General features: G+C 37.8%; 3 protein-coding genes across 3 annotated transcripts in view; 2 read left to right on the top strand and 1 right to left on the bottom strand.

The window, feature by feature from the left end:
- The first annotated feature begins 206 nt into the window (after positions 1-206).
- Positions 207-13,782, top strand: LOC123529387 (tubulin alpha-8 chain-like). Its single transcript, XM_045309702.2, has 8 exons — positions 207-366; positions 7,121-7,340; positions 8,889-9,037; positions 9,738-9,890; positions 11,139-11,442; positions 11,589-11,849; positions 12,244-12,384; positions 13,422-13,782. Exons 1-8 carry the CDS (start codon positions 364-366, stop codon positions 13,544-13,546), a joined length of 1,356 nt encoding a protein of 451 aa, XP_045165637.1. The 5' UTR covers positions 207-363; the 3' UTR covers positions 13,547-13,782.
- A 149-nt stretch (positions 13,783-13,931) lies between these two features.
- On the top strand, positions 13,932-15,978 carry LOC123530475 (uncharacterized). Its single transcript, XM_053520787.1, has 2 exons — positions 13,932-13,952; positions 14,683-15,978. The coding sequence occupies exons 1-2, from the start codon at positions 13,932-13,934 to the stop codon at positions 15,976-15,978; spliced, it is 1,317 nt and encodes a 438-aa protein (XP_053376762.1).
- A 7,023-nt stretch (positions 15,979-23,001) lies between these two features.
- LOC123529389 (EGF domain-specific O-linked N-acetylglucosamine transferase-like) overlaps positions 23,002-26,542 on the bottom strand; it is a 72,237-nt gene continuing 68,696 nt past the window's right edge. Inside the window, exon 14 of the mRNA XM_053521319.1 lies at positions 23,002-24,005. Within this exon, the coding sequence (XP_053377294.1) occupies positions 23,829-24,005 (177 nt within the window). The 3' untranslated portion in view covers positions 23,002-23,828. The remainder of the gene's footprint in view (positions 24,006-26,542) is intronic.

Here is a 26,542-nt window from a genome sequence, read left to right as displayed (position 1 = left end):
AAAAACGTGTGCAAAAATACCCCGTCTGACATCGACTTTGAAGATAGGATTGAAATGTAGGTAGATTCCACGTATAACATTAAAATCTCCAGCCCAGTTAAGACAAGACAAAGTGATGGGCTAGACAAAGGGCAGGAAGACAGTAACTGTTAAGTACAATGAAGCGATGGGGACGTAAATCTTAACTTTATTTTGTTCGCCTTACAAATCTTACTGATAGCGAGAACAGGAGATGAAAGTGAAGTACATGCAGCTTCTGATTCAGTTAACATTTTGTTAGAGGTTCGTAACACACCTCTGCAAAATCCAACAATATTTCATAACACTGTTTACCTTACAGGAACGACGGGGACCTTTAAAAACATGGTAAGTCTTTTTAATTATGTTTTATTATTAATTTTAGAATACCCTTTTTCGCAGCGTATGTTTTTTTTTTTATTTATTTCATTTTTTATATTACATGTACGTACGTAAAGTTACATTTTTACGATTTGGATGAAAACATATATACAATGTCATTATGAAATTACAAAAGTAAACATTTGTAAAGGTCAATAGGGTTAATTTTGTTCACCATTGAAACATTGATCTTCAAAAAGTACCAAAATCTACCTTCACAAGATACTTTTTTAACAAACTGGGTCACTTTATTACATTAACTTTTTTTTCTAAACTTCTCAGCTTAGGACGCAGCTACGTTTTTGTTTTGAATGATGGTAAAACTGAACATTCGTCAGGAGTATTTAGATACACAATATATTCAATACTGGCTTTTATATGTTATTTCTCACAAAAAAGGGAAATCATTACAACGATAAGACGTCTACGACTTTTGTGCAAAGAGAATTTGGCATCATATGAATCATTTTGTAAGCGCTTTCTTCGTTAAACCTGTCGCGCATGCGTCTCTTTTTTAGAAATGTTCGAGTCATTCGGACGACGAAACCGGTTTAGAGTGACTGTATTTGAACATGTACAGAATACGAGCTTGGGTAGAGGGGTGGGGAAGAGTTTGGAGGGGTGGGGGCAAGGAGGGAGGTGATTTTATACGGGGACCATACCTCCGTACCTCCAAACATTTTATAGAAAATCGAGCTCCTCTGATTCAAAATCTTTGAGCCGCCCCTGCAACTTTACATAAGTTGCTGATGTACTTAATGAACGTCTGGGGCAGCTTATACGCTTCTCACGTATTCCAAGCGTATTTCTTATCTACAAGTAAATTAAGATTTTATATTTAGGAGTAACTGCGAAATAGCACTAACACTTAATTTCATTTTCAAGCTAGACAAAATTGATCATTTTTTCGTGGATATATATTTCATGTTCTGTAAAATATAAATTTAAGTTTCGTCCATCAATACCAATGTTCATCGGGCAATTCACCGTTACCGTCAGTTTCGTCGAAAGCGCTCGTCTTAAATACGAAGTCATAAGCTGATAAGCCCATATGTAAAGTGCCAACCTCCCCAAATGAATCAGAGGTGGAAGTGAATTTATTCAGACATATCGTCTCGACTCGTTTAAGGAGAACACCTTGGCAGGGCATCGAACCCGCGGTCTTACTGTGTTCGGCGTACCGCCGAGGAGAACACCTTGCCAGGGCATCGAACCCGCGGTCTTACTGTGTTCGGCGTACCGCCGAGGAGAACACCTTGCCAGGGCATCGAACCCGCGGTCTTACTGTGTTCGGCGTACCGCCGAGGAGAACACCTTGGCAGGGCATCGAACCCGCGGTCTTACTGTGTTCGGCGTACCGCCGAGGAGAACACCTTATGCTCTTTCTACCGTTATTCGCGAGAAACGTGATTAGCGGTTTGCATATCTATGTTACAAACCCATCCCGAAATTTCCATTCACTCACGAATTATATCTGTAAGTGAAATGCATTGTTCTGACTCAGACACACAGATGTTAGCAGCTCATCATTATTTCTGGTGCTCTTAGAGACATTAAACAATTCTCTGCGTTTTCTACACATCTCAGCTGTTTATCATAATATTTTTATAGGCCAGACTGAGTTTTTGTTGGCTTAGAAAATGAACCTTCACAAAAATTATGCCTTTGATGAATCATTAATAATTCAGGGAAATAGACTCTTTACATTCGGTTTCTACTGCAATATACATTGAAAATGCATTTTAACGGCAAAATTGAAATTGAAAACATGTTTTGCAGCAAGACAGCGGTTTATACATAACACTGAAATATGCACAAAAGGTTTAGGAATGCTTTTATGCGCAAACTTATTTATAAAATTTGCAGTTTATATATAAACAGTTAAATTACACCCTTTGGAAATGAAAAAGTGTGTCTCTAAACAGGTAAATGTACACTATTTATGGTCAGGAAGGAAAGTTAGTGACCTTTATAAGCAGATTTTAGAATAGAGACCTTTATTCGGAGATGGTCTGTGACACGGATTTGACCGTACAATTGTATTTTGTAAAAGGAATAATGATTTTAGATATTAACAGACTGATAAATACAGAAATCATTAATTATTAATTTCGTATAATGCATATGTTAAAGTGATGAAAGGTACAAACCGCCGAGCTATTTGTTATTTCCTTCTCGTATTTGATGAAGAAGAAAAACAAGATATATTTTATTTGGCCTGATTCTATCATGTAACGGTGAAATATGTAACTGCAGATTATTATCTACCTCTTGCACCTGTCGTGCGGCAGAACAGCTGTTCTTGGAAATCCCCAGACAGATGTTTTGAATAGAAAAAAAAAACATGTATCGTTTTCTTTTACGTTAAAGACCCGGATAAAACTATGCTTGAAATTCAGTGCTGTCATAATTTGGATGCTTTCTTACATTGCAGCCAAATAATAATAATAATAATGACAACAATGATAATGATGATGATGATAATAATAATAATAATAATAATAATAATAACAATAATAAGGCGTAAAAATTGTTTGTTTCCGGTATCCCGACCTATCCTAAATTTATGGCCCGACTCTAAATGCCTTGGAGAATTTTTTTTTTTCAACGTTGTAACAAAAATTTGCAAAACTGCACTTTCTGTGCTTTAAACATGCTCAGTGATGTTAGAAATCAACTTACTGATAATCTAAAGGCATACCCTCCTTGTTTGTATTCATTTTTGACACAAAAATAACTTCTAAAAAGTCTCCCTTAATAAAAAAAAAATCCAAAAAAAAAAAAAATTTTTCCCACCTACCTACCCTAATTTTTTTGAGCATGTTACCGGAAACAAAGATTTTTTTTAGGCCTAATAGTATCGTGTTTGAGGTTTCGTTTAGTACTTATATGCAAAGAGCTATAAAAATAAAGTATTTTATACTTCTTTGTTATATGTGTTCCACTGTACTAGTGTTAATAAACTTTCTAAAAAAAGAATTGTTAAAAATATGGTCAGTCTTGTCTTGCCGCAGCAGCGATATACTGATGCTATGTCGTTGTATCGTTGTCTAGTTCTTTCGTCTTCGCCACAAAGACAAAAAGTATTTAGCTGCTATATCGTCGTGTCGTGTTGTTGTGTTGTGTTGTGTTGCTACAGCGACAAAACGATAATTTACAAAATGGGATTCACTGCAATTTCCAGTTGTTCCGCCTCAGCGCAAAAGACGACAGTTTCAGTGCACTGTTTCGGCATGTATATACGTTTATGCGGGGTGGGAGTTGGGTTTTGGTAATGGTTATTTTCAGTGCAGCCGGACTGGACTATTTTATTAGCCCACCTATTCAAATCACTCTGCGTCCGTGATCCGTCGTCCGTCCGTCCGTTCTTCCGTCCGTTAACAATTTCTCGTTATCGCATCTCCTCAGAAACTACATTTTGTACCAGGGGGATTTTGACCAAACTTTGTCAGAATGATGTATTGGTACCCTAGTTGTATCCCCCTGAAAATCAGACTGGTTCAACAATTTTTAGTGAGTTATGGCCCTTCGTTTGTTTCTATAATTTACATAGATTTATATAGGGAAAACTTTGAAAATCTTCTTGTCCAAAACCACAGAGCCTAGGGCTGTGATATTTGGTATGAAGCATCATCTAGTGGTTCTCTACCAAGATGATTCAAATTATTTCCCTGGGGTCTAATATGGCCCCGCCCCGGGGGTCACATGGTTTATATAGACTTATATAGGGAAAAACTTTGAAAAACCTCTTGTTCAAAACCACAGGGCCTAGGGCTTTGATATTTTGTACGTGACATCATCTAGTGGTCTTCTACTAAGATTGTTCAAATTATCCTCCTAGGGTCAAATATGGCCCCGCCCCGGGGGTCACATGGTTTATATAGACTTATATAGGGAAAAACTTTGAAAAACCTCTTGTTCAAAACCACAGGGCCTAGGGCTTTGATATTTTGTACGTGACATCATCTAGTGGTCTTCTACTAAGATTGTTCAAATTATCCTCCTAGGGTCAAATATGGCCCCGCCCGGGGGTCACATGGTTTACATAGACTTATATAGGGAAAAACTTTGAAAATCTTGTCCAAACCACAAAGCCTAGGGCTTTGGCATTTGTAATGTATCATCTAGTGGTTCTCTACCAAGTATGTTCAAATTATCCCCCTAGGGTCAAATAATGGCCCCGCCCCGAGGGTCACATGGTTCATATATAGGGAAAAGCTTTTAAAATCTTCTTGTCAATAACCTACAACATTCAAATTTGGACCACATGTATAGTTTTGAGTGGCAAGATTAACATTGACATGAGTTGACCTTGATTTTGACCTAGTGACCTACTTTCACATTTGTGTAGCTACAGCCTTCGAATTTGGACCACATGCATAGTTTTGTGCACCGGAAAAACTTTGAACTTGACATTGACCTAGTGATCTACTTTCACATTTTTGAAAGGTACAGGCTTCAAATGTGTACCACATGCATAGTTTTGTGTTCCGAAATGAAATTTGACCTTGATTTGACCTAGTGACATACTTTCACATTTCTCAAGCTACAGCCTTCAAATTTGAACCACATGCATAGTTTTGTGTACCAAAAAAAAAACTTTGATCTTGACATTGACCTAGTGACCTACTTTCACATTTCTCAAGCTACAGCCTTCAAATTTGGACCACTTGCATAGTTTTGTGCACCGAAAAACACTTTGACCTTGACATTGACCTTGTGACCTTCTTTCACATTTTTGAAGGTACAGGCTTCAAATTTGGACCACATGCATAGTTTTGTGTTCCGAAATGAAATTTGACCTTGATTTTGACCTAGTGACCTACTTTCACATTTCTCAAGCTACAGTCTTCAAATTTGGACCACATGCATAGTTTTGTGTTCCGAAATGAAATTTGACCTTGATTTTGATCTAGTGACCTACTTTCACATTCCTCAAGCTACAGCCTTCAAATCTGGACCACATGCATAGTTTTGTATACCGAGAAAAACTTTGACCTTGACATTGACCTACTTCCACATTTCTCAAGCTACAGCCTTCAAATTTGGACCACATGTATAGTTTTGTATACCGAAATAAACTTCGATCTTAAGATTGACCTAGTGACCTACTTTCACATTTCTCAAGCTACAGGCTTCAAATTTGGACCACATGCATATTTTTGTGTTCTGAATTGAAATTTGACATTGATTTTTATCTAGTACCTACTTTCACATTTCTTAAGCTGCGGCCTCCAAATCTGAAGCACATGCATAGTTTTGTATACCGAAATGAACTTTGACCTTGAAATTGATCTTGTGACCTACTTTCACATTTCTCAAGCTACAGCTTTCAAATTTGGATCACATGCATGGACCACATGCACAGTGATGTGTACTGAAATGAAATTTGACCTTGATTTTGACCTGGAGCTAGTCTTGAAATTTGGAACAATAAAATATGGCTCAATGGTGGGCGCCAAGATCACTCTGTGATCTCTTGTTATTGATCGTTTGATCATTCATCTACGGCGTTCACGAATAAACCTTTTTGTAAGGCAGGGATTTCTTGTAGGTATGACAACGATTATAATAAACCATCTTGAACTAAAAATCATGCAAGAGTACAAGGGGACATCTCGGGGTCACGCCAGTTACGACTGTTTCACGTTAAATAAATTTAACTAGTATAAAAAGACAAAGTATCGTTACTTTGTTGTGGCCTTGCTGACAGAACGGCAGAACGAAACTGGTAGAAATCAGTTGCCATATAAAAGGTACAGTATGGCAAAACCGGTTGAAAAACTTTTAACGAGTTAGCGTTACTTTAACCTTTAGCCTGCTGCCTTTGCGACCAATGCAGACCAAGATCAGCCTGCACTATTCAGTCAGTAAATTTTCATTGAACACCCCTTCAGTAATAAATGGTACTGTCCAATGTGAATGATGGACCAGTCCATTTAGAAATTTAGCAGTATTTACTGGAAGAGTTATAATGATATCTACGCTGCTGTCTTGTATTCCCTTACCTGCAAGAGGCGTGCTACATTTATTCTGTTAGTTTACGCATATATCAGCTAAATCCAGTTAATGCAAAATATTGCGTGTTCGCATTCAGGATGTATAAAAGAAAATTGCCAATTCGAGATTGTATGTGATGCGATTTTCAAAGTTTATATTTCCTGCTTGTTAAATTCTATCATGCACGAAAATGCGGTGATGTATAGATACCGAAATATCATTTAAAGCGACTCAAAGTCGCTTAAAAAAGAAAAAAAGGAACTTCAAGCAGTGTAGGAATAAATAGGAATTTTCACTGGTCGGAGGAGCGGTTGGAAATATCTGGCTCAAGGGTAACTGTTCAGTCGGTAAGGAGGCTTTGCCGAGCTATTGCAAAACATTTCCCTTTGAGCCAGATATTTTTTTCGCACCTTCAACCAGAGACGTTTATTCCCCCGAGTACCGTATTCTTCAATTAATAGAAGAAATAAAATAAAACGAACGCTTTTAAACACTATTATATTATAGTAGCGTATGAATTTACGCATTCATTCATAAATTACAATACGTGAGTCATGTAAGACAAGTCTTTCCAGCACCGGCAAAAACACGGGAAAATCATGTCTGGCATGCAAGAATGTGCATTTTCCTCGCCGGGCGGTTTATCAGTTAAATAAAATATCTGCATGTATGAACAAGTCTTTATTCTTTATAATCAGTTTCTTTTTTTATATTTCAACAGCGTGAATGCATTTCCGTGCACGTTGGCCAGGCAGGCGTCCAAATGGGCAATGCATGCTGGGAATTGTATTGTTTAGAACATGGAATTCATCCGAACGGACTTCTGATTGGTGGAAAAACGGCCACTGACGACGAGTCTTACAATACATTTTTCAGCGAGACAAGTCGCGGAAAACACGTGCCAAGGGCTGTCTATGTAGATTTAGAACCTAGTGTAGTCGGTATGTATTACATGTATTAAAATATATGTTTTATTCACATTTTTTCATGCTCTGTCTATATCTCCTAAAATTTTTGAATCTAGGTATTTTGGCGCATTAATTAAATGAGCAATGCAAGATATGGTAAGATTTTGATCCCCGTATCCACTACTAAGTAGGCTTTGTATATTATCCTGCATTACGAGTTACCACACATTAAACAATAAGCAGAACGGTTTTCACGCGATGCGTTGAACTTTTGTAATGATAAACAGCAGGTTATCCGCGATGATTTAGAATCTCTAGAGAACTGGAATGTTAGTGAATTATGAAAGTTAACGCGTACCTATATAATATTGCACAAAAGTAATAATGCAGGTTGTGTATTACAATAAATGAAAAGTGATATTCCGTTCCTGGTTTTGGCTCAGTGCCAGTTTTGAAGAAGTTCTTAAAGGGAATTTACTAGCGGACGAAACTTCTGTTGTCTGTTGCAAATGTTCTGACATTATACTATGACTTGTAAAGAAAAACAGATGTTCAGATATAAATTCGAAACCTCGGATACATGAAACTGCTATACTTTTCAATTCGTGTACAGTGATTTATTTCTTAGGTGTATTACCTCACCGTTTGCACAGTTTCAGTCGTCATAATTAGCAAACTATGGTTACTGATTTCTGCCATTTCGCGTTTTCGCCCCGCGACCCCGCCGAGCGAAAACACGAGAATTCAATAAGCAAGTTAAAATGGCGTGGGCGCGGTGCGAAAACTCGACGTTTGAAGAGCGCCAATAATCGTCGCCCCGCGCCCTCGCCATTTTAGTTACTTAATCTCGACTTTTCGCCCCGCGAGCCGACAATTAGCGAGTTTTCGTCCCGTTCCCCCGCCATTGTAATGCTTAAATTTCGCCTTTCCGCCCCACGACCTCCGGCTAATTAGCGGTTTGTCGGCCCGCGACCGCGCTTTTTATTTCTCTAAGTTCTACTTTTTGCATTTTCGTTTTGTAAGTGTTACGTGTAGCAATTATCTATGTGGCTGTTTTGTGCCATTTCGACTTTTCACGCCGCGACCCCGCCGAGCGGAAACACGAGGATTAAGATGGTTAAAATGGCGGGGGCGCGGGGCGAAAACACGATAATTAGCGGGGTCGTGGAGCGAAAAGTCGAGATTTAGTAACTGGAATGTCGGGGGCGCGGTGCGAAAACTCGACGTTTAAGCAGCGCTTATTATCGTTTTCGCCCCGCGCCCCCGACATACCAGTTACTAAATCTCGCCCCGCGACCCCGCTAAATAGCGAGTTTTCGCCCTGCGCCCCCGCCATTTTAATTTGTTAATTCTCTTGTTTTCGCGAAATGGCAGAAATCAGCCACTATAGCAAACAGTGCTTTAATTTGACAAAAAGTAGTTTAACATAAAATGGCCAGACAATAAAAGGATCTATGTTTTTAACGGGGTTCGACAAAATGTAGTACTGAAAAGGGACCGTGTAGTTACGAAAAGTATTCAGTAAACATTTCGTATTCATTGCTCAAGGCCGAAAATGATGTTGTTGTTTTTTGTTTCCAGACGAGGTGCGCACTGGCGAGTTTAAGCAACTTTTTCACCCAGACCAACTAATAAGTGGGAAAGAAGACGCGGCAAATAACTATGCGCGTGGCCATTACACTGTTGGAAAGGAGATCATTGATCTCGTGCTCGACAAAATACGAAAGATGGTGAGTTGTCAAAACATGGAAATTGAAACAAAGTCAGTGTTGGTTCATGCTGGTTTACTGTAGGCCGGCTAGTAAAAAAGGTAATGATAAAGTTCTTGTTTAAGTTTAACGTTGGTAGTCGACGAAAGCCCCCAGCTGGAATGAATGGAACAACTTATTTCCAGCCGAGCCAATGACAAGCGTCATATTTACTTCCCAGCATCCAGTATAGACCAATACTGCTTGAAACAATATTGGTATCACCCAGCACTGAACATAAGTCGGGATATCTACCGCGACCTGGAATCGAACCCGGATCGCTCGCATTGTAGTCTAACCTGCTGACTATTGCAGCTTTGTCAAAATCAAAGGCTAGCAAAGTATGTTTTGCAAATAGCAAAACAATATGTATGAAATAATTTAGAAATTACGATGAGCCAAACAATTTCCAAGCAAATATGCATCCACATTTATTCCAAAACAAGATTATCTACATTTATTCTAAGAACTAAATCATCTACATTCATTCCAAAAATTAATATCCACATTTTTCCAAAACTTAAATCATCCGAAGTTGTTTCAAACACTAAGGAATACCTTGATGTCTTCAAAGTTTAGTAGGTCAAACTATCATTCAAGGAGACCTTCATACTTATATAAAATACATGGAATTGTTATGAGGGCTCAGCAACGTGTCCATGCTTTGTTGTGTTTTATTCAGGCTGACCATTGTGCGGGACTTCAAGGCTTTCTCGTGTTTCACAGTTTTGGCGGCGGAACCGGAAGTGGGTTTTCCTCACTTTTGATGGAGAGACTTTCTGTAGACTACGGCAAGAAGTCAAAACTTGAGTTTGCTGTTTATCCCGCACCACAGGTAAACTTGTTTATAAACTTCACTGGAGTCCAGTCGAACACTGTAATTGTTGAAGAAAGAAAATATAAGCAATCTTATCATGTGCTAAATGAATACTTGTAACATTGCCATAAACAGCATGCGACAAATCGTCGGGAAAAAAATATAATAAAATTGCAAGACTGCCATCTATATTTCAGAGACTGATGATTAGAGTTCTGTGCATATATGTCAATATTATATCCCTAAGATAGCAAAATACGGTAATACATTGAATTAGAACACAGCCATACTATCCGGGAACTAAGTCTGTGATGCTGGCAGAACCCGGAAGTAATCACCTTGATATGCTTTGCGTCATATTTGCGTCATGGTACAAGTTTCAAGTCCCCTGGTTTATTCTGAGAAATATGTAATACAGTCATTCGTACATCAATATTAAATTTTCGTGTTACTAGTCTTAAATGAATTGACGGCTTGTTTACACAAATGTATATTTTGACTTTATGCTGGAAGTCTACAGGTGCATGGTGTCCGTCCGTCTGTCTGCCTATCCAGCCCTTTACAGGTAGACATTTTCGCGCGCGTCAAGCCACAAAGATTGTTCGTAGAAAATAAAAGAAAATCGGGTCAAATAAAAAGGAAAGGAAAGTTTGTTAGCGATTTAAAAGATAAAAAACAGGGATGAAGAGCAAGCCTTTTGAAGGTTATGGTGGAGTATGTTCAATGTTGCAAATAGCGGCATTGAACTGTTCAAGGGTTGGAAGGAAGGGAATATCAACTGGAAGATTATTCCATAGGTTATAGTAATCAGTGGTTGCAGAGATTAACCTGTAAGACAGTGGATGATAATTAAATGGCGTGATTGCCTCTCTGTAAGGGGATGAGATTATTGATATTATGATATCATTGCTTTGTGTGGTGCATCAACGCTCTGTCCATTTTGTTTATATGTAAGTTAATGGTAACCCATATGGGCGACTCTTCCGGAACACTGTTGTAATTTTAACTGAATGATACTGCGAGACACCGAAATTTACATGACTATCCTGTATCATTTGCCAAGAAAATTCCTTTTCAGTAATCTTTAAAATGAAAAAGCAACCTACGTGTTCTGCCCAGTAAAAGCTATTTCTTCTAGACATAATATCATATATGAACACACGAACAGGTGTGAATTTGTACAATACTTTCCTAATACGGGAATTTGCGTCTAACTTTTAGCCTACTGTAACCACTATTTGAAAACGATTTTTCACGTTCTTCCAGATTTCTACGGCTGTAGTAGAACCTTACAACTCTATACTGACCACACATACCACACTGGAACATTCAGACTGTGCATTTATGGTCGATAATGAAGCTATTTACGACATATGCCGCAGGAATCTAGATATCGAACATCCTTCATACAAAAATTTGAATCGTCTCATAGGTCAGATTGTATCGTCCATCACTGCTTCCCTTCGATTTGATGGTGCGCTCAATGTTGATCTGACAGAATTTCAGACCAATCTGGTGCCGTATCCAAGAATTCATTTTCCATTGGTCACATATGCACCAATTTGTTCAGGTACGTATTGTAGAGTTTTCTTCTTCTTTTTTTAGGGGATCAATGATTTTATAATGCATACACTGGTAAGCTAAGTTCATGTACACATTGCGCGTGCATACAAATTACACGACGTAAGTTTCAAATAGGATTTTGTTGTATTTTAGCTGAGAAAGCCTTCCATGAACAGATGTCAGTGCAAGAAGTAACAAACGCATGTTTCGAGCCAGCCAATCAGATGGTGAAGTGTGATCCACGTCATGGGAAATACATGGCTTGTTGTATGCTGTACAGAGGAGATGTCGTGCCAAAAGATGTCAATGCCGCCATTGCTAACATCAAGACAAAGCGAAATATACAGTTTGTTGACTGGTGCCCAACGGGGTTCAAGGTCGGAATAAACTATCAACCACCAACAAGTGTGCCAGGTAATATACAAATTATGCAAGACGGGTGCTTTCACGTTGGCTGATAATCTATATATCCAGTACTGAGAAAAAAAAACTCCTAAAGTTTTACGGGCATATCTAAAAGATATTGCGATGGTTGGGTAAAGATCTAGTTTTATTATTTACGTATATTAGATTTTTTGATGATCGGGTTTCCTTACAAAGAATTTTTGCCGTTTTTGGCACCCATGTATATGTTTTATGTAATAAATATGCTGCGTTCGAACATTTATTCACTACAGAATCGCATTAAACCTCGCACATAAACATTTTCTTTTCTGGCCGGGCTACTTTTATAGTTTACTTATAACTAGCCACTTAGTAATATGATAAAGTTCACAACAGAATGAATGTAGTACTATGCCTATTTCAGGGGGTGACCTAGCTACCGTACAGAGAGCAGTGTGCATGCTGAGCAACACAACTGCTATTGCAGAAGCCTGGGCTAGACTAGATCATAAATTTGATTTGATGTATGCCAAGCGTGCCTTCGTGCATTGGTATGTCGGTGAAGGTATGTTAACAATTAACTTCGTGCTGCTGCAAATTAACTCCGCCTGGAGTCATAAAGTCAAACAGGAAAATATTTGTACATGGTTCGATACTGTCGCTGGACCGACGATTTTCTCTTACAGAATCGGCACGAATATCAGTGTCAGTATTTTATCTGTAACTTTACTTTAGGGAACTTACCTGTCAGATTTCAAGTATTTTATATACATGTATAATATAGTGCTGAAATTACAAGTTCATTGATAGTCTTTTACCTTGAAGTGTATTGAATAAATGACAATTGCGATATCTTTATTCATAAAGCTTGTTCATGCATGGTATTGTACATACACCAGCTAGCACCAAAGGAATATTCTATGTTCCGAATTGATGAATCATACAAGCGTTGTTTGGGTAACAGAACAATTCAATATAATAGGGTTATTATGACAGTAGCTTGACCTGGGATGCAGTATTCGGCTCTCGTGGATTTTGCCAGATCGGATCTCACGAGGCGCGCAAGCGCCGAGTGTGATCCGACCTTGCAAAATCCACGAGAGCCGAATACAAAGTCCAAGATTTAGCTACTGTTATAATGACCCTTTTATTATATACCTTTACCATTTTGATTCTTGTTTTGTTCTTGAACGAAATCTTCAATGTTTATCGATATTATTAAAATGGAACTTAGTGAAGTTTCTATGTGCGCTATTTATAGAAATGTGTCGGATCATGCAGTTTAATGAAAATAGTCCGGCAGCATACAATACGGAAGATACAATACGGAATTTAAAAGGTACAATACGGAATTTTTGTCTGCCTGTTCGTATTTGATTGTGAAATACAAGCCGATTTTTTTACAGAATTTATATAGGTATATAATAAAACAAATTAACACACATTAAAGTAGTTCCGTTGTTATACGTGAACATGTTGTATATACGTGCATGCTATTCTTTGCCTTTCGGTCCGTACTGGTATCAAACAGCCTTGTATTGCATTGAAACAATGCAAACCAGATACAAGCGGACAATTTTACGGTATGTTGACTTGTTTCAGGAATGGAGGAAGGAGAGTTTTCCGAAGCACGTGAAGATCTCGCGGCCCTCGAAAAAGACTATGAAGAAGTTGGTGTCGACTCTATCGTTGATGACGATGGTAATGAAGATGAGGAGGAATACTAAGCAACGAACGTCATCGCTTTATCAATATTTATATGAAAATAAAGTTCTAGCTTTATAATATATATTAATGTAAGCCTAGGATCATTTGCTATATTTTGTGAATTCTTGTGAGCACCAGTAAACAGACTAGACTGTAACCAAAGAGCTATAAAAATAATATTTATACTTCTTTGCTGTAACTGACCAAATCGAAAATACTGTCTTTTGCAAATCATGAATAAATTATTAGACTCAGACTTTTCCTTTACTCTAGTCTATAACCAAGCTTGTGAACAGAAGCACTTGAGACCGCTGGTTTCATTTCTGATTTTCAAATCACTTTTTAGTTTTCTTTAGTGCGGTCTGTAACATAGTTGTTGGATTTCGGTGTTACGGTTTGGGTATTATGGCCATCAGCGCAGTACAGGTTGTATAGACAACAAAGGACTCATTAGGTGTGTCCACAGACACTGTTGCACCCACTTCCTTTCACTTTTTGGTATTATGTTACTATCGGAGAGTGCATGACTAAGTAAAAACTTGCATATAACCTTTGGTTTGGGGGCAAGTGTCATCAGGGGGCTGGTGATACGGATACTACAAACGGAAGATAAAATAAAACAGAAGGAGTAACAATGTTTTTGTGTGTATATGGTGCGGGAGGTGAGGGTTGCAGGAAAATGTTCCCATATAAAACTAGAGGCTCACAGCTTCACATTCCTACAAAGGATCATGAATATGTCATTTAAGATACCTGCAACACTTTTAGGCCCTGTATGCATATTTTTTACTATAAAAGGCCTCAACTGGTCTTACTGAGTGAAATCGCAAACAAAACTCCAGATCCACAACTTCACATGCTAAATAACAATCCTGTGATGTTTCATGACTGTGTGAAATATGCACAACACTCATTCCGATGGACATACCAATATCTAGACTAAGCCCCCACCCTACCTTTTTCTTTTGTGAGGGGCGGGGGTCACAAAATATTGGTTTCACATTTCATATATATTGAAATAAAAAAAATATATAGGTATACAATAAAAAACTTTTATATCTGCTGGATCTTATAAGTCGCCTCTTAATGCATTGGTAAGAGACACAAGAGACTACAGAACAAAAGACCATACAGAACAGAAACCTTTACACAACAGAACACAAGGCCATACAAAACAGAGGCTAAACAAAACAGAACACAAGGCCATACAAAACAGAAGCCTTTGCACAACAGAACAAAGGGCCATTTTATACAACAGCACACAAGGCCTAACAGAACAGACGCCTTTATACAACAGAACACAAAGCCATACAAAACAGAAGCCTTTACAAAACAGCACACAAGGCCATACAGAACAGAAGCCTTAACACAACAGCACACAAGACCATACAGAACAGAAGTCTTTACACAACAGAAGACAAAGCCATACAGAACAGAAGCCTTTACACAACAGCACACAAGGCCATACAGAACAGAAGCCTTTACACAACAGAACACAAAGCCATACAGAACAGAAGCCTTTACACAACAACACACAAGGCCATACAGAACAGAAGCCTTTACACAACAGAACACAAAGCCATACAGAACAGAAGCCTTTACACAACAGCATACAAGACCATACAGAACAGAAACCTTTACACAACAGAACACAAGGCCATACAGAACAGAAGCCTTTACACAACAGCACACAAGACCATACAGAACAGAAGCCTTTACACAAGAGAAAACAAAGCCATACAGAACAGAAGCCTTTACACAACAGCACACAAGACCATACAGAACAGAAGCCTTTACACAACAGAACACAAAGCCATACAGAACAGAAGCCTTTACAAAACAGCATACAAGGCCATACAGATCAGAAGCCTTAACACAACAGCACACAAGGCCATACAGAACAGAAGCCTTTACACAACAGAACACAAAGCCATATAAAACAGAAGCCTTTACAAAACAGCACACAAGGCCATACAGAACAGAAGCCTTAACACAACAGCACACAAGACCATACAGAACAGAAGCCTTTACACAACAGCACACAAGGCCATACAGAACAGAAGTCTTAACACAACAGCACACAAGACCATACAGAACAGAAGCCTTTACACAACAGCACACAAGGCCATACAGAACAGAAGCCTTAACACAACAGCACACAAGGCCATACAGAACAGAAGCCTTTACACAACAGCACACAAGGCCATACAGAGCAGAAGCCTTTACACAACAGAAGACAAGGCCATACAGAGCAGAAGCCTTTACAAAACAGAACACAAGGCCAAACCTTTTCACAACAGAACACAAGGCCATACAGAACAGAAGCCTTTGCACAACAGAACACAATACCATACAGAACAGAAGCCTTTACACAACAGAACACAAGGCCATACAGAACAAAAGCCTTTACACAACAGAATACATAACAGAACAAAAGTCTACAAAGAACTGAAACCTTTACACAACAGAATAAAAGTCTATACATAACAGAACAAAGGCCTGTACAAAACAGAAACATTAACACAACAGAACAAAATCTTATACCAAATAGAACAGAAGCCTTTACATAACAGAACAATGGCTAAAAGACCAACCATAAACCATTACAGGACAGAACCCTTTATATAACAAAAATATTTTTGAAAAAATCCAAACCCATACCAAAGAAAGTAACAAGTCAATCAAATGAAATGCCAAGTTGATTATAGATTTCATACTATGTAATTAAATATTCAGAAATATTGATAATCATTTCATTTTTTTTTGTCATGGCATAAATTTTTCCACTTCACTTTGAAACCTGGATACCCAAATACTGTGAAAACATTTGTTTGCGGGCATAAAATTTCCCACTTTTGGTCAAAAAGGCTAAGGGGATAAAAATTTGTGGTTTTGAACTTACTAAGAGGAACTTACTGGTTCTTTGGGATTCAGTTTTGTTGAGTGAATCAACCATGAAATCCACCAATAATTATGATCTGAAAATACCGATTTAGAAATAAACAATTTCTCTGCCTCTTGAGGGTAGAAAATATATAGAAAAATGTGACATGCCTATGGTCATTTTCATGTCATGATGTGGTAGATGTACATGTATAGACTGCATTTTAGAGTTTGAAGATTAAGATAAAAATGGGTCTTATATGTGACACAGTAGTGATGGACATAGTTTGTACCAATTGCTTGTACCAATTTTTTTTTAATATCTTTAAATGCATACAAAAGTTATAGACCATTTAAAAAATCGACATAAAATCTTTTGACCTCCCTGACCTTGACCTCTGGGATCTGGGTGTTGTTCCTGGTGCAGCATCTTGTTATGATAAATGTTTCTGGAATTTGAATGTCTGTCTATATGTATACAGAACAAGAGGGTCATGATGACCCTGAATCGCTCACCTGAGTAATATGAGCCACATGTTTCAAACGGAAAACTGAGGCTAAAATATTAGAAAGTAGGTCAGTAGGTCACATTCATGGTCACTGAAAGACAGTTTCAAGATTGGTGTGCAAAACTGTCCATGTCATCCAAATTTCAAGGCTGTATCGTAAAAAACAAGAAAGTAGGTCAGTAGGTCAAGATCACAGTCAAGTGATCCCTAATCACTTGGGTCATCAGGTAATTATAATTGAACAGTCTAGGAAATATGACCTGATAATTTTTGAAGTATTTTTTTCCTATATAACTCATAATCATAACAAGTGACCCCCAGGGTGGGGCCTCTTTTCACTCCAGGGGCATAATTTGAACAAACTTGTTAGAGATCCACCAGGCAATGTTACATACCAAATATCAAATGGCTAGGCCTTGAACTTTCAGACAAGAAGATCTTTAATTTTTTTCCTATATAAGTCTATGTTAAACTTGGTACCCCAAGGGCAGGGCCTCTTTTCACCCTAAGGACATAATTTGAGCAATTTTGGTAGAGAAACAGTTTCAGGCAAGAAGATTTTTAGTTTTTTTTCCTATATAAGTCTATGTAAAACATGAGACCCCCCCAGCAGGGCCTCTTTTCACCCCAGGGGCATAATTTGAATAATTTTGGTAGAGGACCACAAGGCAGTGCTACATACAAAATATCAAAGGCCTAGGTCATGTGGTTTTAGACAAGAAGATTTTTAAAGTTTTTTACTATATGTCTATGTAAAACTTGTGACCCCCCGGAGTGGGGCCTCTTTTCACTCCAGGGGCATAATTTCAATAAACTTGATAGAGGACCATAAGATGATGTCACATGCAAAATATCAAGGCTCTACGCCTTGCAGTTTTGGACAAGAAGATTTTTAAAGTTTTTCCTTTCGGTTGCCATGGCAACCAGAGTTCTGCATGGAATTAAATTCTTTGACCAATTTTGAAAGGGGACCACCCAAGGATCATTCCTGAGAAGTTTGGTGTAATTCTGCCCAGTGGTTTTCAAGAAGATTTTTTTAGAAAATGTTGACGGACGCACGACTGACGACGGACATTGAGCGGTCACAAAAGCTCATCATGAGCCTTTGGCTCAGGTGAGCTTAAAAGTAAAGACCTTGACCTCTGAGCTTCTGGTCTGTTCCTTGCATGTGAAACTCATTTATGGTTAAAGTTTATGCAAAGTAATTTGATATTCATCCATTCAAACAAAAGTTAACTGGACACAAAAATTGATGTAAATCATTAACATGTGTGACCTTGACCACTAAGGTAACAAAGGTTTTGTATGCAACAAGTCTTCTTGTTACGGCGAACCTTTATTCAAATATCGAGGAGTGAAAAAACTTACCGAGCATACACAATTTTTAGTCCTCCTCCTGCATTAATAATGTGGCATAAAAATATCTCCCCATCGTACTGCTAACCTTCAAAATTCTTATATTAAAAAGGATACCATTTGACAAACAACATGGCCAACCTCGCCATATTTGAACTTTATTGTTGGAAATGTGTAACATAAAATCAAGTAATTGTGACCTTGACCTTGCAGAGTATGTATGCAGCCCTATCAATGGTAACTGACCAGACACCTCTTACAAACAAGAGGGCCATGATGGTCCTATATCGCTCACCTGAGTACCATTGCTTTAACCAAAAACAAAAAGAAACAAGAGGGCCATGATGGCCCTATATCGCTCACCTGAGTAGAGTTGCTTGCTTGAACAAATTTCTTAGCTAAAGCTTTAAGATCTAGGCCTTCTGGTTTATTTTTAGCAAATTTATGAAGATTTCCCTATGCACAATCAAGTAACCCTGGGGCTGGGTCAATTTGACCCTTGGGGGTCAAGATTTGAAAAAAAATTGTAGAGGTCCACTAGGCAATGCTACATGTCAAATATCTAAGCTCTAGGTCTTCTGGTGTTTTTTTTAGAAAATTTTGAAGATTTTTCTATGTACAATCAAGTAACCCCATGGGGCGGAGCCAACTTGACCCCAGGGGTCATGATTTGAAACTTTTTTGTAGAAGTCTGCTAGGCAATGCTACATGTCAAATATCTAAGATCTAGGCCTTCTGATTTATTTTTAGAGATTTTTTGAAGATTTTCATATGTAAAATCAAATGACCCCTGGGACGGTGTCAATTTTGACCCCGGGGGTCATGATTTGAACAAATGTTGTAGAGGTCCACTAGGCCATGCTACACGTGAAATATCTAAGCTCTAGGCCTTCTGGTTTATTTTTAGAAATTTTTTGAAGATTTTCATATGTAAAATCAAGTGACCCCTGGGGCGGGGTCAATTTTGACCCCAGGGTCATGATTTGAACAACTTTAGTAGAGGTCCACTAGGCAATGCTACATGTCAAATATCTAAGCTCCAGGGTTTATGCTTTTTGAAAAGAAGATTTTTTAAGATTTTCCTATGTTCAATCAAGTGACCCCTGGGGCGGGGTCAATTTTGACCCCGGGATCATGATTTAAACAAATTTGGTAGAGGTCCACTAGGCAATGCTTCACACCAAATGTCTAAGCTCTAGGGCTTCTGGTTTTTGAGAAGAAGATTTTTTAAGATTTTCCTATGTAAAATCAAGTGACCCCTGGGGCGGGGTCAATTTTGACCCTGGGGGTCATGATTTAAACAAATTTTGTAGAGGTCCACTAGGCAATGCTACATGTCAAATATCTAAGATCTAGGCCTTCTGGTTTATTTTTAGAAATTTTTTGAAGATTTTTATATGTAAAATCAAGTGACCTCTGGGGCGGGGTCAATTTTGACCCGGAGGTCATGATTTGAACAACTTTAGTAGAGGTCCACTAGGCAATGCTACATGTCAAATATCTAAGCTCTAGGGCTTCTGCTTCTAGGGCCTCTTTTCACTCCAGGGGCATAATTTCAATAAACTTGATAGAGGACCATAAGATGATGTCACATGCAAAATATCAAGGCTCTACGCCTTGCAGTTTTGGACAAGAAGATTTTTAAAGTTTTTCCTTTCGGTTGCCATGGCAACCAGAGTTCTGCATGGAATTAAATTCTTTGACCAATTTTGAAAGGGGACCACCCAAGGATCATTCCTGTGAAGTTTGGTGTAATTCTGCCCAGTGGTTTTCAAGAAGAAGATTTTTTTACAAATTGTTGACACGACGCACGACGGACATCAAGCAGTCACAATAGCTCACCTTGTCACTTTGTGACAGGTGAGCTAAAAATTCTTACATGGTAGTAACAGTTATGTCAAAATACACCTAAAAATTGGAGGTACCATCATGAAATATATGGCCTCTAGAGAGGTCAAAAGGTTTTTCTATTTTTAGACCTACTGACCTAGTTTTTGACCGCAGTTGACCAAGTTTCGAACCTGACCTAGTTATCATCAAGATGAACATTCAGACCAACTTTCATACAGATCCCATGAAAAATTTGGCCTTTAGAGAGGTCACAAGGTTTTTCTATTATTTGACCTATTGACCTAGTTTTTGATGGCACGTGACCCAGTTTCGAACTTGACCTAGATATCATCAAGGTGAACGTTCTGACCAATTTTCATGAAGATCTTGTGAATATATGGCCTCTAGAAAGGTCACAAGGTTTTTCTATTTTAGACCTACTGACCTAGTTTTTGACCGCACGTGACCCAGTTTCGAACTTGACCTAGATATCATCAAGATGAACATTCAGAGCAACTTTCATACAGATCCCATGAAAAATATGGCCTTTAGAGAGGTCACAAGGTTTTTCTATTATTTGACCTACTGACCTAGTTTTTAATGGCACGTGACCCAGTTTCGAACTTGACCTAGATATCATCAAGGAGAACGTTCTGACCAACTTTCATGAAGATCTTGTGAAATATATGGCCTCTAGAGAGGTCACAAGGTTTTTCTATTTTTAGACCTACTGACCTAGTTTTTGAAAGCAAGTGACCCAGTTTCGAACTTGACCTAGATATCATCAAGGTGAACATTCTGACCAATTTTCATGAAGATCCATTGAAAATTATGGCCTCTAGAGAGGTCACAAGGTTTTTCTATTTTTAGACCTTCTGACCTAGTTTTTGATGGCACGTGACCCAGTTTCGAACTTGACCTAGATATCATCAAGATGAACATTCTGACCAACTTTCATAAAGATCCCACGAAAAATGTGACCTCTAGAGAGGTCACAAGCAAAAGTTTACGGACGCACGCACGGACTGACGGACGGACGACGGACGCCGGACACTGCGCGATCACAAAAGCTCACCTTGTCACTTTGTGACAGGTGAGCTAAAAAGTTACTAAATAAGCTATTTATAGTAATATAAGCAAACAAAAGAAGGATCTGCCAAATAAAACAAGAGCACTGCAATGCAACTCAAATACAGAGCAATATTCACATAAAACAAAGTCATATGACCTTTGACCCCTAAGTGTGACCTTGACATTGAATTTATCCATCCGAAACATGCGTTCTGCACATCCTTTCAATGAGTGAACATTTGTGTCAGGTTTCTCTGAAATCATCAAGCGGTTCAAGAGTTACAGAGAGGAAGGGAAATTGCTAACCAACACACAGACAGACGGACACCGAGGCGATAACATAATACGTCCCTGCGAGCGTATAAAAAAGAATCGAGATCTTATGGTGATACAAGTTGTGTGCAAGTCTTGTTAAAATCAAATCAAGTTTTGTGCAAGTTTGATTAAATTCAAATCATAAATGAAGCTGCTATTGTGCAGACAAGGTCAAAATAGCTAATTCCGGCCCTATCAGGGGCCATAACTCTGGAACCCATTATGGGATCTGGCCGGTTGAAGAAAGGAACCAAGATCTTATGGTGACACAAGTTTTGTGCAAGTCTGGTTAAAATTAAATCATAAATAAAGCTGCTATTGTGCGGACAAGGTCAAAATAAGTAATTTTGACCCCTTCAAGGGCCATAACTCTGGAACCCATAATGGAATCTTGCCAGTTCCAGAAAGGAACCAAGATCTTATGGTGATACAAGTTGTGTGCAAGTTTGGTAAAAATCAAATCATAAATAAAGCTGCTATTGTGCAGACAAGGTCAAAATAGCTAATTTTGGGCCTTTCAGGGGCCATAACTCTGGAACCCATAATGGAATCTGGCCAGTTCAAGAAAGGAACCAAGATCTTATGGTGATACAAGTTGTGTGCAAGTTTGGTAAAAATGAAATCATAAATAAAGTTACTATTGTGCAGACAAGCTCAAAATAGCTAATTTTGGCCCTCTCAGGGGCCATAACTCTGGAACCCATAATGGGATCTGGCCAATTCAAGAAAGGAGCCGAGATCTTATGGTGATACAAGTTGTGTGCAAGTTTGGTTAAAATAAAATCATAAATGAAACCACTATCAGGCAGACAAGAAATTGTTGACGGACGGACGACGGGTGATCACAAAAGCTCACCTTGTCACTATGTGACAGGTGAGCTAAAAAGGATCCTTTTTAAGTAACAGTGACCTTGGTGACCTTGACCCTATACTACAGGTAGCCAACTTCACATGCTGATTAGGATTTTTGCAAAGTTTCATGTTTCTTGTGCCACATAAAATTGAAAATTACAATTCGAACGGCCATAACTGCTGTTACTAGGTACACTTACATGCTGTACACTATGATGGCATAAAAATCTGTCAAAGTATCAAGAATCATGTGTGCGTACCTGCATTAAGTGCCTTTTTTCAACAATTCTGAGTTATATAAAACAACGGTCTACTTGTAGAAGTGACCACAACGACCAACTTTGTGTTGCCTCACTGGAATATCACGCCGCAGACACACAACATTATAACAAAACCAGTCACATATCGACAGTGGAGCTTATCTGTCCTAGAACTATCCTATTAATGCCGAGCGCCAATTGAGGAGCTGAGCGCCAATTGAGGAAGGTACTTGTAACATTTTCCTGTCTCTGTTATGATGTGGCCATGGAGCGAACCCACAACCTCTCACACTAAAAACAAGCACTCTATCACTAGTCTACCACAGCAGTATTACGAACTGTACACAACTCTTATGGTACATATTTGCCTGAATATAACAGAAGACAAGAATATACAGGCAGAGTTTAATACTTTTATTTTATATATAAAATACAGTTTAAGGCTGATGTAAACTATTGGAATAGACAGACTATACTGCCCAGTCAGCATAAAATGCATGCAAACTGTGGTACAGTTAACAAGAGGGTCACTGACCCTAAAACCTTCACCTGTTTAAAAGGCTGGAAGTGTGTTTGTATAACATAATGGTTACGATTATATAAATATCATGGATCTAGCTATTATGGACTCAAAGAAGAAGATATTCCAATTTTCTTTTATATTAGCCTATATTATATACTTGTCATGCACATGGGCATGGCCATTTTTAAATCAAGGGCAATAATTTGACCAATTACGGTAGACAGTCAAAATATGCTATCAGTTTCATACAGATACAGGGAAGAGTGACCACAACCCCTGGCGGCCACGTTTTTTGGACGAATAGAAATAATTTGAACAATGTTGGTAGAAGGTTACGCAAGGACAATTTGTGTGAAATTATTTCAAAATTGGATCAAAGGTTCAGATGATGTTTAAGATTTTTCTATTTTTAACTCTGGCGGCCCCTATGTGCAACCAAGCTGAACCATTTGAATAACTTCGGTCAAAATCCATTCTGCAGTTTTGGAGTTGATGTCCTTTAAAGAAATTTTTGACGACGGACGCATGACAGACACAGCGTGGTCACAAATAGCTGACCATGAAAACTTCGTGCTCAGGTGAGCTAAAAAGTCACTTATGAAAGTTAGAATGGCACATTTAAATAAACACCACACTCTTTGCAGATGTCAATCATGAGTAGAATGTTTAACAGTCAAATTTAAATTCCTACAAAGAATTATCATCAAAGTTCATCCTTTGTAAATTGGCTGGATGAGGTATACTTCAACTTTCTAGCTTGTATAAATTCTGGATGGGACTTCACATGTTCTGCTGCACTGGTAACAAGTCTCATGAACTCTACTACATCAAACGCATAATTTGTAAATTTCTGATGTGCCCCTAATTGTGGATGATGACCCTGAAATTAAAACATAATATAAAATTACACATGTACATAAAAAGTGTCATCAGAACAAACAAGAGATGTCACTAGTAATTTATGAATGTCCCCAGGAGTAATGCTATTACTCTTGCCTGTGACTTTCACAGTAAAGAACTTACATGCGTATGATAAATCTTATTCTAACATTTTTTTTCTGGTTTTCCTATAACACATAGAAGACTGAGAATTGTGTGTTTATATGCAACAATTCACTATTTGTACATCACAACTATTATATCATAGTGCAGCATTGTAAAAGAAACCAACATAAAACAGGAAAATATTTGTTGGATGTTGTCAATAATGTACTTGATTGTAATGTTCTTGATTACGTGTTAGAATCAAAATAATATACAGTCTAACCTGTCTTAAGCACAGGTGGCAGTAACGTACCTAGGATACAGTATGGGATTTATTCGGGTGGAGAAATCACTATCCTTTCGTATGCCGTTGCTCGCTCGTGGTGCGTAAACGGTTTGGAACTGGGTTTTGAAGTAAGGTTTTTCTGAAAGATTAATCTTTTGCCGAAAAGGCGGCCAACAATTGATAAGGAAATATTGTTTTGAAAAAAAAATACGGACCTGGAAGCACTGCACATGTCAAACTGTTCTTGATCACCTTTATCATTGCTCATTGTCACGGGAGCAAAAATTTTTTTAAAATGGCTTTTGGTCATTTTTTTCCTAAGAAAACATTATAATTGTAGTAAATTTAAGTGCATATGGCTCATGGACCCATACTGTGTCCTAGGTACGTTACTGCCACCTGTGGTCTTAAGCAGCCAGTCAAGGGAAGCAGACAATGTGGCCGCTTAAGCCAGGTGACCGCTGATCGGAGGTGCAGCCAATGTATGTATTTTTCAGACTTCTGACCAGTTTAGCCTTTAGACCCATTTCTGTTTGGGTTTCCCATTATTATTTTACCAGGATACAATGACGTGCATTTGCCTTCGCAATACGAATGGTTTTCTTAGCAATCTAAAACTCCGGCGTGGTTTTTTTACTACAAAAATTGTTACAGACAATTTTCTAACTTCAAAACAAGTTTGTTTGTTTACAATTTTCGCCATTTTGGTAAGGGAAGCTACTCTCCGCGCTTATTGTCTATGCTAATATCTAAGACTGCCGTTACGTTCCGTAAAAGATAGAGTGGTTTATATTTTTTTCAAACACAATTAATTTCGTATAAATCTAATAGTATTGTGATGACAGAAGTATAAAAAAAATCACTAATCTTATGCTACTAATTAGTTATCGAGTATTATCTTTAACCGAGGTCAAACTGTGAACAACAAAATTGACACGAGGTGACACGCTAATTGCCGATAATTGAATCTCGGACGTTTCGACCCCAAGACATTTCGACCCCAAGACATTTCAACCCCAAAATTTAATTTTCTTGGACAATTCGAACCCAAAGACATTTCGACCCCAAGACATTTCGACCCCTCAGAAATAATTGTATGTTTTCATTTTATATTTCTTCCATTTTGCATATTTTAGAAAATATTAATATATAGATGTATATAAACATTCTATTTTTAAATGAATCATACGCAAAATACATGTCAGTGAATAAACTGCGCTGACCGGAAAATTTATTATTGGAACTAATTGAATTATTTTTTCATGTTTAATTTGATAATTTAAGAAGAAAGTATATTATGAAAAATCAGTTTTTAAAAGAATTATAACTGTTTATATATGAATATAAAAACGTTTACAGCATTTATTGCCAAAGCACAATTAATGTCCTTTGAATATATGCGGCGTAACAAACACGTGCCTCTGATTAGTCCTGATAGAGTTTGTTTGGATTATCACACCTATTGATTATATCCATTAATCAGTATATTTGTAAGCACACACAAGTTACATGTGACAAATAAATGTCTAACAAGCTTAAGGTAAGTGCAGTTAAATATGATAAGCTTTTATTTAATTCAAAAGCTAACAAAATTATGGCGATTGCACTCATCCACGAGTGCGCAAAATTCCCGTGCGCTCAACAAATTTTCAACTTCGTGTAAAAACGTTTTGTGCATTTTATTTTCCTTTTGTAAATTAATTATTTATTTGAGATATGATTGAATTCTATCATAAACCCTAAAAACACGATTTATTAAAGAAATACCTGTGTACATTAGAGAATCTAGGACATGGAAATTCCGAGTGCACTAATTTCCAGTGCGCACGCTGATTTTCAATCATGTACAAGACGTAACGCGCAAAAGTATTTTAATTTCCTTTTGAAAAATAATAATTTATGATATATATGTTTGAATTCAGTCATAAATCACTTCAAAAATACCATTTGTGAAAGAAATACGGGTGTATTTCGGTTATGGTAATTTCCCGCGTGGTCGCCGAATTTCAATCTCTTATGAAATCGTTTTGCGTTAAAGAATTCTATTTATCCTTCTGATACTTACTGCCAGTATTATTTATATTATACACGAATGATTTCTGCAATAAACCCTACAAAAATACCATTTATTAATAAAATAATGGTGT

This window comes from Mercenaria mercenaria, chromosome 13 (assembly GCF_021730395.1).
Source record: "Mercenaria mercenaria strain notata chromosome 13, MADL_Memer_1, whole genome shotgun sequence".
Lineage (NCBI taxonomy): Eukaryota > Metazoa > Mollusca > Bivalvia > Venerida > Veneridae > Mercenaria > Mercenaria mercenaria.
This window is presented reverse-complemented; position numbering and strand designations above follow the sequence as displayed.

Coding starts and splice junctions, on each gene's coding strand:
- LOC123529387 (XM_045309702.2), top strand. Junction 9,891..11,138: donor CTGTTTATCCCGCACCACAG/GTAAACTTGTTT, acceptor ACGTTCTTCCAG/ATTTCTACGGCTGTAGTAGA. Junction 11,850..12,243: donor ACCACCAACAAGTGTGCCAG/GTAATATACAAA, acceptor TGCCTATTTCAG/GGGGTGACCTAGCTACCGTA.
- LOC123530475 (XM_053520787.1), top strand. CDS start 13,932: ATGGCCATCAGCGCAGTACAG. Junction 13,953..14,682: donor TGGCCATCAGCGCAGTACAG/GTTGTATAGACA, acceptor TTTACACAACAG/AACACAAGGCCATACAAAAC.